This window comes from Topomyia yanbarensis, chromosome 3 (genome assembly GCF_030247195.1).
Source record: "Topomyia yanbarensis strain Yona2022 chromosome 3, ASM3024719v1, whole genome shotgun sequence".
Lineage (NCBI taxonomy): Eukaryota > Metazoa > Arthropoda > Insecta > Diptera > Culicidae > Topomyia > Topomyia yanbarensis.
This window is the reverse complement of record NC_080672.1, coordinates 365557297-365576955: the sequence shown is the minus strand read 5'-3', so window position 1 is coordinate 365576955 and position 19659 is coordinate 365557297. Positions and strand designations below refer to the sequence as shown.

The following is a 19659-nucleotide window of genomic DNA, read 5'->3' as shown; positions in this document are numbered from 1 at the left end:
TTTTAGTATTTTTAGTATTTTTACTATTTTTAGTATTTTCAGTATCTTTAGCATGTTTAGAATTTATAGTATTTTTAGTATTTTTAGTGCTTTTAGCATTTTAGTATTTTAAATATTTTTAACATTTTTAGTATTTTTAGTATTTTTAGTATTTTCAGAATTTGTAGTATTTTAAGTATTTCTGGTATTTTTAGTATTTTTAGTGTTATTGGTATTTTTAGCATTTTTAGCATTTTTAGTATTTTTAGTATTTTTAGTGCTTTAGTACTTTTAGTATTTTTAGTATTTTTGGTATTTTTAGTATTTTTAGTATTTTTGTATTTTTAGTATTTTTAGAATATTCAGTATTTTTAGTATTTTTACTATTTTTAGTATTTTTAGTATTTTTAGAATTTTTTAGTATTTTTAGTATTTTTAGTATTTTAGTATTTTTAGCATTTTTAGTATTTTTAGTATTTTTAGTATTTTTAGTATTTTTAGTATTTTAGTATTTTTAGTATTTTTAGTATTTTTAGTATTTTTAGTATTTTTAGTATTTTTAGTATTTTTAGTATTTTTAGTATTTTTATTATTTTTAGTATTTTTAGGGTTTTTAGTGGTTCTAGTATTTTAGCATTTTTGGTATTTTTAGCATTTTTAGTATCTTTAAATTTTTAGCATTTGTAGTATTTTTAGCATTTTTAGTATTTTTAGCATTTTTAGTATTTTTAATATTTTTAGCATTTTTAGTATTTTAGTATTTTTAGCATTTTTAGTATTTTTGGTACTTTTAGCATTTTTAGTTTTTCAGCATTTTGAATATTTTTAGCATTTTTAGTACTTTTAGTTGTTATAGAATTTTTTAGAGTTTTTAGTATTTTTAGAATTTCTATTTTTTAGCATTTTTAGCATTTTTTGTATTTTAGTATGTTTAGTATTTTTAGTATCTTTAATATTTCTAGTATTTTTAGTATTCCTAGTATTTTCTAGCATTTTTAGCTTTCTTAGAATTTTTAGTATTTTTTGTATCTGTGCTATTTTTAGTATTTTCGGCATATTTAGTATGCTTAGTATTTATAGTATTTTTTATTATTTTTGGCATTTTTAGATTTTTAGTATTTTTAGTACACTTAGCATTTTTAGTATTTTAATATTTTAGCATTATTAGTGTTTTTAGTTTTGTCAGTTTTTTAGTAATTTTAATGCGTCTAGTATTTTAGTTTTTTAGTATTTCTAGTATTTTTAGTATTTTAGTGTTTTTAGTATTTTTAGTATGTTTGGTATTCTTTTAATTTTTTGTATTTTTAAACCTTTTACATTTTTGGTATTTTTTATAGCCTTTTGATTTCTTGTATTTTTTAGTATTCTGTCTTTTTTTGATTTTGTTGTAGCTATTGTTTTTTGCATTTGGTGAATTATTTGGGCTTTTTGTGTATTTTTTGTAATATTGCATTTTTGCAATATGTTGTATGTTTTTGTTAATTTGTATTTCTTGTTTCTTTTTGCTTTTTTAGAATTTTCAGTATTTTTTCTGTAATATTTGTAATTTTTGTGTACTTTTTGTTTTTTTATTTTGTATAATTTTTATTTCTTGCATTTTTCGCATTTTCGGATATTTCGGATTTTTGTATTTTGCGTATATTTTTAATATACTTTGCAGCTTTGCATTTTTTGTAAAGGTGGTATAGTTTGTAGATTAGTGATTTTTGTTGTATGTTGTTGTTTATTTGTTTATTTAGAATAGTTTGTATTTTATTGAACTCGTTCTATTTTTTGTATTTATAGTATTTCTTGTACTTTTGTGAAGTTTTTGCATTTTTCGTATTCCTTTATATCTGAATTTTTAATTTTCTGTTTTTGATAATTTCTAATTTTTCGCGATTCTTACATTTTTTCTGTTTCTCGTATTTTTGTATATTTAGTTTTCGTGAATTTTTCGTACTGTTGTATTTTTTGTACTTTTACTATTTTAAAATTTTATTTGGTATTTTTTGTATTTTTGTTAATTTAGTTTTTTTTCTATTTTTCGAAATTTTGTTTTATTTTTTGCTTCTGTTTCTGTTTGTATTTTCTCTAATTTTTGGAATCGCTTCCATTTTTTGTATTTACTGTATGTTATGTATTTTGTTGTAATTTCTGCATCTTGCATTTTTTGTATTTTTTGCATTTATTTTGCTATTTTGACTGTTTTTTGCATCGTTTGTGTTTATTTTCTTTTTAGCATTTTACATATTTTGGTGATGATTGTGTTTGGTTGTGTTTACATTTCCAGTATTTGTGTTTAGTAATGTTTGAATTTTACTTGCATTTTTTTATGTTTCTATGTAAATTTTTCTATTCATTAGATTTCTGCATTATTTGTATTTTTTGTAATTTAAATATTTTTAGTGTTCATCATGTTTCTGCAGTTTTGGTGTTTTTTTAACTTTTGTTGAGTTTTTAATATTTTTTTTCGATTGTATGTGTTGTTTAAATTTGAATATTTTTTGTGGCATTTATTTTTTATTTTCGCATTTTTGGTATATTTTATATTATTTGATTTTCGTTTCATTTTCAACCTATTTGTGTTCAGTTGCATATTTTTTAAATTTCTTGTTTATTTTGTATCTTTTATATTATTTATATAATTAGTATTTTTGCAATTTAATTATTTTAGTTGTTTATTCGTTGCATTTTTCCATATTTTGTAAGTTATACATTATTAGTTTTTCGGCAATAATTCAAACGCTGCATAGTCTTGCATTTTTTTTATATTTTAAATTATGTGGGTTTGTTCATTCCTCAAATATTATACTGTTTGTATGTTGTCAATATTTGCATTTTTGGATTTTCTTGTATTTAATTTGTTTGTACTTTTTTAATTTCTTGCATTCTTCTTAATTTTGTATTTTTAGCATTTTTTAATTTAATTCACTATGGTAGTTAAAATTTGCGTTTCAAGTTTTGATAAAGGTTTTCATATAAGCTTGCGTGTACGTTTGCGTTCAAGTTTACTTACAAGTTAGTGTGCCAGATTTGAAGCCAAGTTCGCATTTTTTTATTGATTATTTTTTTTGCATTTGTAATTTTGTATAGTTTGTATTTGGGGTATTTTTGGTTTTGTACCGCTTATGTTTTATTTGTATTTTAGATGTTTTTATGTTATTAAACATAATATGAGGGGTGGGGATGTGTACCCAAACGAAATGCGTACACAGTAATCAATCCAATTTTTTCCAATTTTTATATAATGGATTTTAAAATTGAGATTTCTTATCGCTTTTTGTTCTGAGCTTCAACTTTCGTCTAAACAATTTTAAAATAAGGAACTCCTGGTATCATTCCTCTACCCTACATTCTCGTTTGTCGTCCAAGGATATTATGCTCGGATATCTGTAAACAAATCATCTTACCTGCACAATATCGCCTTGATTGCCACCAGCCGCGGTAAACGTCAGGATGCACACGTACGGTATTCGATCCTCTTTCGGCCGATGCAGTTCCAGATCGTACGACAAACCAATGTTGCCATAGTAGGTCCGATTACATCCTGAAACAAGAAGAAAATACTAAGCTGAGCATTCGTGAAATCAATTAACCATCGATTTTCGTTTATTATTTAAACCAGTCATTCAGAAATGATTACTAGCTACAGGTGTCAGTGTCCGAGCATTTTTAGCGATCATTTGAACTTGAAATTTGTCGTTACAGAATGTCCGGTTTTACTAAATCCCGAAGGTAAACAAGGGAAACTGCTGTCGACACAATCTGTAAACAGTCGGAAAAAATCGGCGTTTTCCTTTGTCGCACCAAAGTCGTTCCACCCCGTTCCAGTCGTTGCACAAGCACTCATCCAAGAAAAGAAACAAACAAAAGAGAAAGAAAACAGGCGACCGGTTGATGAATTAGTTAGAGGAAGGAAGCAGCGAAAACTGCCGGAAAATAGCTATTATTCTTGACCAAAAACAGCAACAGACGGGTAATAAAAAACAACACTCTGAAAACTGGGTCCCCTACTCGCTAACAACAGTATCGACCCGTAAGTATGACTAGTTCTAGTTTTGTGGAGTTGAAAGTAGGTTGTGCTTTGTTACTCTCGCTATATACATGCCCAGTTAGCAAGGATATACTGTGTATGAGAAGAAAAATCTCTACTCCTTTCATTGTGGGAAATGTATAAAAAAATAAGAAGAAAAAACCTCTTCAAATATACAATTTCAACATAAACAATCACAGCTTTCGACTAATCGCATGTGGGATTCTTCATTGCTGAATCTACCGCACGATGATAATGCAATGTGGCCTCGCCTTCCACTGCATAATGTGTTCCATCTGACTCCAAACGGATTAAGCTGTTACTTCCCACCGTCATCCAATCATGCCCGTGGCTTTTTCCAGGTACAATGATTTGAAACAACAAACCTGGCTGCTCACTTCTTTACGTGGGAAGTAATTTATTACACTAACAGCGTAACGAGATGGAAAAATTAAATTACAGTCGTTTGCTTGAATACCATTTCACCGTTTGCACAGTTACACGCACATACACCAACCTTCATTCAAATACACTCATACCGTTTCCACTTGACGGGCTGTTTCAGTTTTTATTCCTTTACAATTTTCCCTCTTTAGTTTTTCATCAGCGTCAGCATCCTTCAGTTCTAGAACCGGGCGGTGGTCGCCCGCAGGCAGTTTCGTTTCATTGGGAAAAAAGTGATCCTAGCTGAGAGGGTGCTTAAAGGTGAAGAGTAATTCAATCAGGCGCACTGAGCTGTTGGTTTCAAAAAAACAATTGCGCGCAGCGCTCGTATCGGACAGGTTAACCGCGTGTTCAGGGTGTGTTAGCATAATGAGTTTTCTTTTGAAGACGATAGGAAGTAATTTGAAATATCTTCTTAATGGATATATAATTAGAGTACATTTTGTACTGGCATGAAAACATGGTACAGTACATTTTGACAGTAAAGTATAACGCATTGGCTTGCTAGCGATGCGATCTCATCAGCTAACAGAACATCAGCACCTACGGGACATCGACCGAGGCCAGTCGTGGGCTTGAACCCAAAGTCAATATGGTTGACAAATCGGTTGCCTTATACTGATACGGCTAAGTCAAAGCCTTAATCCTGGCTTACTAAAACCAATTTGAATCCCCTTGATGGTATCATAATCTTTTTTGTATACAGTTCACAAATGCCTGATAAAAAGCAAATTTGTAATACTACTGAGGAATTACGATGTAACGTCCGAAAATAATTAAAATCCTGATCGACTATCTTAGATTCCTATGAAACTTTACACATTTCATCGGCATGGAAGACTAAACATTTTGCACAATCAGTAAGATTATTTTGACTCAGCAATATTTTAAAAGGGGCGTAAACATTTCTACGTGCATTAATTTCAATTTTTTTCTGTTCGATTACTGTATTCTATACAGCAAAACTTTCTGAGAACGAGTTTCAGAGAATAAATATTTATGTACGAAAAAAAATACGCTGAAAAAAATGTTGTCATTTTCCACAAAAAAAAAAATTTGTGTTAAAAATTGAAATTGTAAAAAAAACTTTTTTTCTTTTTTTATATTTTGTCAATAAAAACCTCAAGGGAATAGAAACATTCTGAATGTGATTGTATGATCGAGAACTTATCGGTAAAAAAGTTATACATGTTTTTAAATTTCATACTAATTGACATACAAAATTGTAATTTTATTACAGAATACAATTCTAAGTCTCATTTTAAATCAAAATGTATTTATCTTCCAAAATGCGATAGTTTTCGAGATATTTGAAATTTTTTTCAACAAAAACAGTTAATTCGTGTGATTATACCCATTTTTAAAGTTACGCGTTACCCAATCGTAAAATGTCAAAAATCTAATGTTTATCATTTTAAAGACGCAAAAGAAACTTTTTCAGTATATCTGGTTCATGGAGAAGCATTCAACAAAAAAATTTCCTTACAACAACTTTTGACATATTTTTATAATTCATAATATTTGCAGTAAAAAATACAATTTTCTTTTTAAATATGATTCTAAACGCTATTTTAAATCAAAATGCTAATAACAAAATTTTTCTGAAATGTTGTAGTTCTCGAGATATTTCAAATTTTGTTTTAAAAACATAATTCTTTTGTTTTCTTACGACCTTTTCAGAAATTATTCTCGTTTCTCCATCAACAATAATAAGTTTTTCAAAAGGCCAATAACATTTTCTGTAACTTTCTTTTTGACATCAAGGTGATATTGTAAACCATTTGAAAGCTATACGAAACAAACAAAATACTATTCAACCATAGGGTCTTATGATTAAACTAAATAGTTCGATCACATTTTGGTTATATTATTATATATTTTATATTATTATATTATGAATTATAAAAATATGTCAAAAGTTGTTGTTAGGAAAACTTTTTTATTGAAAGCTTTTCCATGATCCAAATACACTTAAAAAGTTTCTTTTACGTCTTTAAAACGATAAACATTAGATTTTTGACATTTATGATGGGGTAATGCGAATAACTTTTAAAAAGGGCATAATCACACAAAAACCAAACAGTTAATTTTTTGTTGGAACAAAATTCCAAATATCTCGAAAACTATTGCATTTAGGAAGATTTTTGTTAAATACATTTAGTTTTAAAATAAGACTAAAAATTTATATTCTGTAATGAAATTACAGTTTTGTATGTCAATTAGTATGAAATTTAAAAACATGTATAAAGTTATTGTTAGAAAAACTTTTTTACCGATAAGTTCTCCATCATACAATCACATTCAAAATATTTCTTTTCTCTATAAGTTTTTGTTTCTAAAATATAAAAAATTAGAAAAAATGGGTTTTTTTGCAATTTAAATTTTTAGCACACCTTTTTGTTTTTGTGCAAAATGACATTATTTTAAGTATATATTTTTTTCGTACATAAATATTCATTCTCTGAAACTTGTTCTCAGAAAGTTTTACTGTATAGAATACAGTAATCGAACAAAAAAAATTGAATTTGATGCACTTAGAAATGTTTACGCCCTTTTGAAAAATTGCTCTTGCATCAAATATTGCAATTGTCAGAGAAAATATTAGAGACTCATAAACCGAACACAACTTCAAAGTTTCGTTCGAATCGACGATGGTTATATTTAGTGGTCGGCCGGTTTTTCATGGAATTCCTCTACTGCTACTGACATTAGTAATACCCTTCTTGGTTGGATATCGAACACACGACCGACGACTGCTTCGTGAGACAAACGCCTTACTCTCTGTACCGTCAAATTTAGCCAAAAAGGATGTGTTGGTGACGTCAGTGATATAACCGAGGTGAAGTAGAATATATGTTGAATTGTCAATTCCCGTGATTACCAAGTAATTTATTAAAATCAGATTTTTCGATGTTATTGAAATTGAGGCAAAAAAAAATTCAAACGGGTCTCCCAAATTAGGTAAAATTTCAATTTCGATGGAAGATTCAATTTTTCGGGAGTGCCATTGCAAAATTAAATCCAGGTGGATCCTGCGAAAAAATATAACCTGTTTCTAAAACTAATTGTTCTAAATTATTTATGGAATTTGCGTTTCGACTTCGTCTCATCGGAATCCAACACTAACTTAGTGAAAGGAATAAGCTAGTGCCGAATTGATGCTTGCTCCAAAAACACTATTTGTGTCTCTGAGCAAACCTCTAGACATGCGTGATGTCCCACAAGAAAAGAGGTTCTGATTTAAGCTGATGAGAATTAATGAACCGAAACTTGGTTAGGCTTTGCGGGCGACGAGCATAAAATCTATAACTAAATTATTTATGAATCCAGCGCTAGATTAGTCCTGTCACTAAGTTAGTGTCGTATTCCATAACTAATTTAGTTATAGGTTTTAAACAATTTTCTCCTTAAATGTTTTCGCTGAATTGTTCTCCACTAAGGAGAAATATAGCACAGTACCGTATTCCTTCCTACGTGACCCTACAATCTGGATCTGCCTATTCTCAGACCACACTGTATACCTACGGTGATCAGTGATCCACACGTCAATAGCTTTATCAGCTTATTAAACATTTTGCACACCGCATATTGCCGTGAAGAGATTCGGTCCGTTTTCTCCGTTACGAAAGCAGGTGCTAGTCCATTCCTTTGTAATCCATCTTTGTTCGAAGGAATACATCACTGATATTTTGTGAGGTCATATGGTTTGCTCAGTTAGTTTGGAATAGATATATAGAAACGTCGCACCTCGAGCAACGTGAAACAATTTTATGCTCCGATTACCAATTAGACTTGGCCAAACTTTGCGTCTACGATTTTCCAGAACCCTCAATGGATCCGTTAACTTCGGTTGACTCCTCTTTTAGATCGTTGAAATTGTAATTTTCGTTTTATTAATATTATTATTTTAATAACGATTTTGTAAAGATTTGCCTGTTAGCAATAAGTTTAAAATAAGTCATCATTAGGGCTTTAGAATGTTGGTAGGCTAATTGAGAAAACAGCCGTGTAAGAAAAAATACGAAATTTATTGAATCAATGATACATAAATTTGTATGAACAAAAAAAATTTAAAAGATCGTGGTTTTGACTTTTTTCACAAAAATTACTATAACTTTGCGAATTTTCAACCGATTTGAAGAAAATTAAATGATTCTAAAAGTTGAAAGAATGGTCTAAAAACGTTTTAAAATGGATTTCCAAAATTTTTGAAAAAGTGCAATTATTTGGAAGAGTGAATGTTTAAAAATCCAGTTTTGGAAAATGCCACTAAATTTGGTGAAAATTGAAATGAATAAAATATTTCTGATCAGTAATACAATTGTAACACACAACGTTACTGTTACAGCAGATACTATGCGCAAATTATACTTGCGAGTCATTATTTTGATTGAAAATAAACAATAAAACAATAAAAATCAGCAAAAATGAGAACAATTTTTTTCTACTTGAAAATTAAATTAAATTAATTGAATAAATGATTAAAAACGAATATATAATACTAATTGTTACTTACGTAGTAAAACAATCAGTATTTAAACTGGTATTGTCACAAATCACATTTCCACTGACAGCACGAAACCTGACAAAACACTAACGGCAACCGTTCACTGGGGCACAAATGTACCCCACGCCATCTTTGACACCTGCTTCCACGAAGGCTATAAGCAAACTGGTTATGCCACCTTTTCCTACTCTTACTAGGAACTCTAATTTGAATAATGGTTATGGTCCGAGGTCAGTAAATGCCGAATTCTCGTCTTCACACGGCTCCAAAGATGGCGTGGGGTACATTTGTACCCCAGTGCAACGTTCCATACCAAATTCGCTTTTGAAGAGAAAAAAGGAATTGCAGCAATGAACCTATTTAGTTTGCAAGTCTTATTTAACTTATTCTAAGCATAAAAAGAATGTTTTTGGGCTATAAAACCAACACAGTATAAAAAATTAAATAATCTATGAAAAAAGACTGTTACGTTACAAATTGTTTTTGGCTCTACACAATGACATATATAAATATACCACCATAGTTTTATTTTTTTTTTAGAAAATAGGTCAAAAACGCTCGAAGAAAATTTCATGTTTTTGGAAGATTTTCGACTGCTGGTGGAGTTTGAGGTTATATATCGGCTTGAAAAAGGCGCAGTATGTGTCGCCGAAACGTCGGATATAAAGTACATAAACCGTGTTTGACATTATCTCCAGACTGAAAGCCGATATATAACCTCAAAGAAAATTTCATGTTTATGTTTTGTTGACGTGGTAATCTACGCACAAAAAGACGTTTTGGGATTTTGGACTGTTACGTTACATTGAAAAAAGCAACCGAATACGTTATCAAAACTGATCAATATTTGTTTCTTTGAGTACTCCTTACAGTTACATTTACTTAACTTTAATCTACTTGAAAAAAATTATAACACGTAAAAATTACATATGTCGAATATAGCTTTTCAGTTCAGCGTTAATTTTTTGCTTGTTTTTAATTACTAAGAGACAATGTAAAATCGAGCGTGATATTTTCGATATCTATAACAATTTTAAAGTAACAGTTGCATTGCTCGATACTTCAGGATGTCTAAGTGCACGACTGCCGCGAACGTGATGAGTAACATGTCGACGCTGACACACTTGAAACAAACAAAAATATAAAATTTAATTAGTTTAATCAGCGTGAGTTCAACATGGTCTTCATGTTAACATATTTTGAAATGAGGGGTGGTGAGGAAGTGGGGGATAATTAGTGGGAGGAGGAGGATACGTCGGGAACACCCTATCGTATTTTGGTATACAGGTGAATGAAGCGAATGCGGGTGTGAGGTTGGTCTGAGAGGGAGAGGTGCGAGAGATGAGGAGCGGTGTGAGAGGAAAGAGGGAGAGGAATAAATGGGCAGTGCAGCACCCAACTTCATATTATAGCTTTCATTTGAGACTAGGTTAATGATAATTGCTTCAGTCATCACCGAAGTGGCTTTAGTTCTGGAATATGCCCGAGACCCAGGAATTATCGATAGTGAAAAATATGCTCCAAGAATCTTTGATTCACCAACACGGACACCATTTTGTTACCAGTTCATATGGAAATTTGCTGTGTGACCGTACTTTTCAACCCGACGACGGATCAACTAACAAATCAATAGCAGCTTATGTGAGCGGTATACCGTTCATTTTGACCTTCCGGCAGTCGCGCTAGTGCACTGAGTGCACGCTGCTCTGAAAATCTAGCGAAATCGTCTTAGAGCAAATGCGGGCGCTCGTTCAGTGAGCCATTTGCGCGACTTCCGGAGGGTTATACTGTGCAAATCGGTTCAGCCATCTTTGATAAAATTGAGTGACATTATTTGACACACACAAACATACATACATACATATACACATTTTGCGATCTCGACGAAGTGAATCGAATGGTATAAGATAATCGGCCTTGCGGGCCTCGGTTAAGTCTAGTCGAAATTTCGACCGAATGCATAACCTTTACAAAAAGTCCCAAAAAATCGATTATTAAATTATTTTTTGGGATAACATAAAATCTCGACGCTTCATGCATTTTAATGAAATTTGGCATCAAAAATACGAATTCGGTTTCTACAATTTTATTGTTTCGGAAATTTTAGTGACCGGACGATTAATTCTATATTTCCGGAACCAATGCGTACGAAATTTCATAGCAGTCTGTCGAGATAATGTACATGATGTAGATAATCATTTGAAACTAAGTTTGTGAAAATCTGCCCAACCGTCTCCGAGAATCTAATGTGAGTTTGTTAAGGGGGCGTCTGTAAAGTGTTCAAACCGAAAGTAATTTTGTTTTAGGCAAGGACTAAAGGAGTGACATTAACTATCTTAGCCAAGTCATTTGCAACGATTTATCAAACCCCCATCAAATTGAACCGGTCGGTACGGTTGTTCACGTTTCTTCCTTATTCAAGGTTCAAAATAATTTGCTGATTAAATTCTACATTAAATAAATAATTTGATTGCCGTATAATTTTGAATCAGCTTCATTTTGTACGCTGCATAGTTGGCCTGGCCGCTTTAATGATTGTATCACATACCACATGTTCCACAAACATTAATATTTACAAGAAAAATTGTAGGCGAACGTCTGCAGTGTAGACTAGACTAGACTAGACAAACCGAAAGTAATTTTGTTTTACGATTTCGAAGATAAGGCAACAATGTACTTGTGCAATGTAAGGATTTATTTACACATTCAACGTGTACGAATTAGTATTTTTCAGTCACGCAGAGCCACACATACGAGTGTGCCAAGAGTAGATGTCCAACCATTTCCACGTGCCGGCTGTTCGGCCATCTATGGGAGCTGTCCATCAATGTCAGCTTCTTTCTCTGAACAGCCTAGATAAGCCGTGTAGTGTCGGTAGTGGTTGTTTCAACCGGCTAAGAATTACACTACGGACTACCTGTTCCGGTGGTAACACCAAACAGGGAACCCCAATTCCATAGTGTCATGCGACCCGTGCTATGGGTAAAATTGTTGAGGGGGTTTGAAATATTCTCAATGGCGAACGGAGCCTGGGAAGAGCCGGGCGAACTCCCCAGTAACTGGCTGTGGTCCACTAGGAGGTTGATAATTCTATTATCTTTCTCCGGACATGGAAATAACTGTCAAATTCATTCCCAAAGGTGGCCGCGTCACTTATGAGGAGGCAAAGAGCTTTAGACCGATCAGTCTGACCTCCTTCCTTCTCAAATCAGTGGAACGTTTAATCGACCACTACATTCGGGATGGTAGCTTGGGCGAGCACCCGCTGCATGCAATGCAACATGGATATCAGCGGGGGAAGTCTACTACCACCCTGTTACACAATGTTGTCTACAACATTGAAAAAGCTTTTTCATAAAAGCAATCAAGTTTAGGAGTTTTTCTCGATATTGAAGGTGCTTTTGACAACGTGTCTTTCGAATCCATTTTGGAAGCAGCACGAGATCATGGAGTACCTTCATATATCACGAACTGGATACACGCAATGCTTAGCAACCGACATCTGTGCTCATCGTTAAGACAAGTAGAGATGAGGAAACTGAGTGTCTGCGGATGTCCTCAAGGTGGTGTGCTTTCACCACTTCTATGGAACCTTGTCGCCGATAGCTTGTTGAGAAAACTAAATGAGCTTGGGTTTCCGACGTATGGTTTCGCCGATGATTATCATATAATGATCACCGGTATTTGCATTAACACACTTTTTGATTTGATGCAACAAGCCTTATGTGTTGTTGAGCGGTGGTGTCTTCATGTTGGACTATCAGTTAATCCAAATAAAACCTCAATGGTGCTTTTCACGCAACGAAGGATTACAACCGGAGCTCGTCCATTGCAGTTTTTTGACTCTGAAATTATTGTCGAAGATCCAGTTAAGTACGTTGGGGTAATTCTCGACTCAAAACTTAATTGGACAGCTCACATCGATTTCAGGATCAAGAAAGCTTGCATGGCCTTTGGCCAATGTAGACGGGCTTTCGGCAAATCCTGGGGACTCAAACCCAAGTACATTCAGTGGATCTACACAACAATTGTTAGACCAATACTGCCATACGGGTGCCTTGTTTGGTGGCAGAAGGGAGGAGTCACGACAATCCAATCAAAGTTAAACTTTCTTCAGAGGATGGTCTTGATGGCGATGACTGGTGCGTTCTCGACAACACCTACTGCTGCTCTCGAGGCACTCTTGATCATAAAACCACTACATGTGTTTCTGAAACAAGAAGCACTTTCTTGTGCATACCGTCTTAAGGTTACTGGGCTCTGGAACAGTAACCCAATAGATCGTGTAACTAGCCACACAAGACTGTGGCCCCAAATGGTTACTTGGGATGAATATACACTTGCTCCCAGTGACCTTACACTCACATGTAGTTTTCCTACTAAAATTTTCAATGTGAGAATTCCTCTTCGTGAGGGATGTCTGTCTGGCTGGATGGAGCGACAACTTGAAGAATACGTAGTTTGTTATACGGACGGTTCTTTGTTGGAGGGCCGAGCCGGTGCTGGTGTCATGAGATGAGATTAAACCAATCTCATTCGTTTGGTAGATACTGTACCGTATTCCAAGCAGAAATCTTTGCGATTCTGTGTGGCGTACAATCCGCACTTCAACAGGGAATTTGCGGTAAAAGAAACTATTTTTGCTCTGACAGTCAGGCAAATCGAAGAACTTAGCATTTCAAATGCTATCTACCTTCTATGGGTACCCGGTCATTCCGGAATTACTGGAAATGAATGGGCGGACGAATTGGCTAGAGCTGGCGCTGCGACTGATTTCGTTGGTCCAGAACCAGTTCTACCACTGTCAATAAGTTGGATAAAGCACAAGATTCGCTCTTGGGCTGCATTCGAACATGCCAACCATTGGCGTAGCTTGCAAACTTGCGTTCAAACAAAGGCTTTTCTGCCGGATGTGAGTCCGAAAATGTCAAGAAATTTGTTGCATTTTTCCAAGCACAACTGCAGTATTCTGGTCAGGGCACTGACTGGACATTGCAAACTCAATTATCACATGGCTACTATTCAGCGCGCTGAGTATTATTCATGTGATCTTTGTGAATCCGATTACGGAACATCATATCATTTGATATACAATTTCCCTGTATTAATGCAATTGCGCATCCGGATTTTTAGTTCTCCATACATCGATGAACCTATGTACAGAGAGCTGAAATTTAAGGATATGCTTTTGTTCCTAACCCAGTGTGGTAAAGATCTATAGTTTTTTAGCCGTATTTGAATGACAATATCTCTTCGGGGGTGTTGTCGTTCTGTTATCTCAATATCCCCTCGGGGGTGTTGATATATCCGCTCACTGTTTGAGTAGAGGTTCTAAATCCCTCCGGGGGTTGGAAGTTTTATTCCTGCTGTTGTAGCACCTGCATATCGTTCAGCATCACTCCGGGGGCGCAGAATGCTCTGTTTTAATTGTTATGTGTCGTTGTTTTCCTTACCCCTAACCTTACCACTTCCCCAATCCTTCCCATCAGGAAAATGATGAAAAGACGATTCTTGGCAAGGCACAAATCTCCGATCAACATGGGGAACGTGCCATTTGAGCCAGACGCTACTGATTCCTGATTCCTGAAAGTGTTCAAATCGAAAGTAATTTTGTTTTAGGCAAGGACTAAAGGAGTGACATTAACTCCCTTAGCCAAGTCACAACGACGCAACGATTTATCAAACCCCCATCAAATTGAACCGGTCGGTACGGTTGTTCACGTTTCTTCCTTATTCAAGGTTCAAAATGATTTGCTGATTGAATTCTTCATTAAATAAATAAGTTGATGGCCGTATAATTTTGAATCAGCTTCATTTTGTACGCTGCACAGTTGGTCTGGCTTAATGATTGTATCACATACCACGTGTGCCACAAATTAGGAAAAATTTTAGGCGGAGGTCTGCAATTTTCCAGGACCTCTACATGTTTTGGCCGTGTAGGTGTAGACAAACCGAAAGTAATTTTGTTTTACGATTTCGAAGATAAGGCAACAATGTACTTGTGTAATGTAAGGAATAATTTATACATTCAACATGTACGAATTAGTATTTTTCAGTCACGCAGAGCCACACATACGAGCGTGCCAAGAGTAGATGTTCAACCATTTCCACGTCGTGAAGCGCCATGGCGGACATGATAACTCTTGATGCAATTGTCTGAAATAGGAAAATCATTAAGATTTTTAAAGCTAAGAATTGTAGTTACTCGATGATCCAAAAAAAATAGAAAAAAACTAAAAATTTCTAACAATTCATAAAACCCGAAAAAAATCATATTTTAGTGTAGAATTCACTCACTATAATGGGGAGAAACTTTTTTTTATTCAGTTTCCCGTGGTTCATCGGGTGCTTACACTAGGGCATTGCAAAATTATTTTTTTTGAATTCTCAAAAGCTGTGACAAATGTCATAGTAAACTCAGAAGCCAAATTTCACATCATTTGGACAATTCTAGACTCCCGCCCACTTCACTTGAATTTTTTTAAAATTGGTGCTATGGGAAAATATGGAGGAAAAATATATTAAATGCTATAACTCTTGAAGTAGCAATTAGAAAATTACAATTTATACCTCTTTTTAAAGGAAATAACTTTAGCATTCCTGTTTCTAGAAAAATACGGAAAGTGGTGTACTGGGTCATTTTGGCCCCAAAATCCTCTATTTTTAATAATTATTACAACAAAACTAGATTCGTTAACGGTAAAATTCAGCATCAAATTAATTTTTTTGACATTAACTCTACAAATCAAATTTTTTTTCGTTAAATGTCCTAATACCTCAACTTCCCTATTTTCCCAGAAATTAAGTTTTTCTCATGTGATCCCTAAGCGTTTTTTACACTAAAATTAGTAAATTGAATAAGAATTTTGTTGTTAAATGGAGTTAAAATGTGCAATTTTATGATAAAAATGTGAAATCGAGATTATATATCAGATAATTTGATGATTCTGAATTTTACCGGTAACGAATATATTTTTATTTTGTTCCTAAGGATTTTCCACGTTCAACAAGTTACAACTTATTAAAATTTTGTTAAGGATAATCGAGATATATGCACGAGAAAATGATAAAATTTAATATGAATGACAAAAGGCCCTACAATCCAAACTTCTCGTATTTGGACAAAGGTCAAAATGGTTTCTTTCGATTTCTGCGATTTTTCACATTAGAAAAATGAAAAAAGTGTAATTTGCATCACGGAGCAGAAAAATGATTAAAAATAGGGGATTTTGGAGTCCTAATAACTTTCCTGTATTTTGTTAGAAACAAAAATATCTCCATTCAAATACTAAGGTTATTTGTTTTAAAGAGAGGTATAGATTATAATTTTCTGATTGCTACTTCAAAAATTGTAGCCTTTAATATATTTTTCGTCCATATTTTCTCATAGTACCAATTTGAAAAATTTCAGGGGTCTAGAATTGTCCAAATGATGTGAAAATTGGCATCTGAGCTTACTTTGATATTTGTCACAATATGAGAGAGGAGGCTTTTGAGAATTAAAATTTTTTTTTGCGTTGTCCTAATAACCGTAGACGTCCATCAGGGTGGTTCTTCACTGCAGGAAGTACGACGAAGCTAGGAAAAAATATTGTGAATTTAAAATTGTGATGTAAAGTGGATGAATACGATTATTGGAACCTTTTTTCCGACACTAATACACCCTTCTGGTTTCAGTTATCGTTAATAAACAACCACAATAACATTCCATTTTGCTAACAGAGCACTCGTTGAAGGCGACCAGTTCAGAAAGTGATTTAGTTATGCACATTTCAAAAAAAATAATAATAACAAACTTCATACTTAATTATTAAACATTTTACCAGTTGGAAAAAATAAATATTGATTGCTTATTTTTAAAGATAAAGTTTAATTCAAATTATTTTCATAGCTAAACTTGGAAATCACTCGAATCTATTAATATTGACCAAACAACTTATTTCAAAACCAATCATGAATTTATTAAGATACAATAGAAAACACGTCAAGTGTATCAGACCGTCGTCCGTTATTTTGCCATAGTTTTTGGCGTTTGTCAATAGCTGGACAGATGCAGGCTTTGTATTCCATATTTAAAAAAATGTGTTTCAGTAGCAGAAGAATTTTCTGTTTGGGTTTAATATATTGTTTGGTTCTTCATAATTATATATAGGGGCCCAGTTTCAAAATTTCGAAAGGAAAAGTATGCGATTCTGACCATTAATACATTTAGTTGGTTGTTGTTAAATCAGATCGGACTAAGTCACAAAATCTCAAGAAATAAATTTCTTCAGCTACTTTCGACTTTTGCCAGATTATAAATATGTTATATTATGGAAGAATTATGGCAAAAATTTATTTTGAATTATTGCGTAAAGATACTGCGATTCAAACTTTAAACTCCGTAAACTGTATTAATATCCGATGATCATAATAAGTACCGAAAAATCGATATTGATGCTATCCTGTCAAACGCACGTAAAAATGGTGCATTCGAACTGCCTCAAGTGTATTCTGCCTCGCTTTAATTGTGTATCTGACAGTACTCACCCATCTTTTTTCGTGACAAAAAGAATAAGAACGCCTCTTTTCTATACTTTGGGTATTGCCACCAGCAAGGATGCAAAATGCCTGCTGTAAAATTTTTGCCTACATTCTCCTTTCTTCTATAACGCTGCAGCCGTTCGCTACTGCATGACGCCCAGCGCTGTATGGCTGCCTGTGTGCAAAGCAGTACCATGATAACAAAATACTGCTCCTAGTACGCCACCAGACGCGAGCGGTACAGTTTCTCTTTCTTTATAATACACGTGTCGCCGATACCCCTTGTTGTGGCGCGTCACTGGTGAACCATATGTCCTATCCCTCGCTAACCTAACATCACGACCAGGCAGTGCGAGCGCTTTGACAGATGATCAACATAATTATTCAGCAGAATTGATAGCGAAGTGACAAAAGTAATCCAACTCACGTTTTTCCGTACAATCACAGTTCTGTCGCGAGTTGTAATTAAATTAATAGTAGTTATTATACGTTGCGCTATATTAGCCACACAAGTGGAAACCTAATTAAAAAGCAGAGACTAGAAAGTGAATTCAGGTATGAAATTACAAACTAATACTTACCTAGATTTATTACTTACCACTAAAACCTAACCTAAACTTACCGTTAACCTTTGTAGAATACACTGGAGTATCCTTCCACTGTAAAACAGGAACCTGAAAAGATAGGGAAACACTGTAAATGTAAGCAAACACACATACAAATACTTACCAATTACCACTAATGAAATTCAATAAATTACAGCCTTTTAGCTGTGCAGTAATCAACTAAAAGAACGGTGTTTGTTCCGACTTCGGGAACATTCTAAAAGGATTTACATCCTAAGTTGGATGATTGATTGCTACCCTTGGAAGTTCCTCCAACCGATATCCTGTAACCGGGAAAAGATACACCGCCGGGAAACGAGCCAATCTATAAGGTTTGAGAGTGCATTGGTTTTGATCGTTCGAGTAGAACTGTTGACAATTAGTCCCGTCATTCAGTCGCGAGTCCCGTATAGTTTCCCAACCGGGCTGGTGTAAATTAACACAGTTGAGTTGCTCCGTTTCTCGAGATGTCAGAAGAACGTGACAATACGAAACCGGAAGGCAATGACAGGCACTGTAAAAGGTGCGACCGTGCCGATGCGGATGACGATATGGTGTGTTGCGATATGTGCGAGTCGTGGATCCATTTCCAGTGCGCCGGTGTCAGCGAGTCCATTGCTGAACCGGATAGAAGTTTTAAGTGTAGCAATTGTCTGGCAGACTGGGATGGTGCGTCGAAGTCGGGTGTGTCATTCAACGAGTCATCCGTCAGCAAGAGCAGTCGAGCGTCGCAGAGGTTGCATCTCAGTTTACAACTTCTAGAAGAGCAACGGAAGCTGAAAAAGATGCGTGCGGAAGAAGAAATTAAAACCAGGAAAATGGAAGAAGCAGCCAAATTGAAGGAAATCGAAGAGGAACAGGAATACTTGAAGCAGAGATACGATTTGCTGTTGCAAATCGGCGATGAAAATGATTCGGCAACTAGGAAAAGCGGGGTCAGTGTCAAAAAGAAGCGCGAACAGATGGAGAACTGGCTTAATAAGGGAGCACAAGTGGACGAGGTTGGTAAGTTGAAACCAACAGCGTCTGAACAGAAAGCTACCCTGTCAGTACCGGCTGTTAGCAAACAGGATCGCGTAGTAGTAGTACCAACAACAACAATCTCTGTTTCGAACAAGCTTGCTTCCTTGAATACGGATAAGCTTCATCCTGATCCGACTATTCCAGTTCCTGGTGGGAGTGTCAGTGCTTTGACTAAATCTTTCGAGTCGTTGGTCGTATCGATGCCAGAAAAAGCGACCTCTACAGTTCCAGGAATAACAGGGGATGCAGTAGGTGGAAGTGTAGTCACGTCGGTCTTCCACGCGCCGACGAGTGCTGCATCGACAATCGGGCCCATGTTGACAGTTCCTAAAGTGACTCTTGCAGGAGTTCGAAATTCTCTGGTTTGTCCTGGTACAGCACCGGTTTACTCGTACCCAGGAACGACCGTCACACTGTCGAGTGTAGCCGAGAGGGTTCCGGCGATGCCGTATGTTTCTAGTAGTTTTTATGGAAACCAGGAACAGTATCTGACTACAGTCGCGTACAGTTCGTCACAGTTGCCAACTTCGATTAATACCGATCCACTATATATCGTTCCAAAG

At 34.5% G+C, this 19659-nt stretch overlaps 1 protein-coding gene across 5 annotated transcripts in view; it reads right to left on the bottom strand.

Annotated features, from left to right (window-relative positions):
* Positions 1-19659, bottom strand: part of LOC131693017 (uncharacterized) — a 546650-nt gene that overhangs the window by 128585 nt on the left and 398406 nt on the right. For all 5 annotated transcript variants that reach the window (XM_058980473.1, XM_058980474.1, XM_058980469.1 and 2 more), the window contains one exon: positions 3372-3508. In XM_058980473.1, the coding sequence (XP_058836456.1) occupies positions 3372-3508 (137 nt within the window). The remainder of the gene's footprint in view (positions 1-3371; positions 3509-19659) is intronic.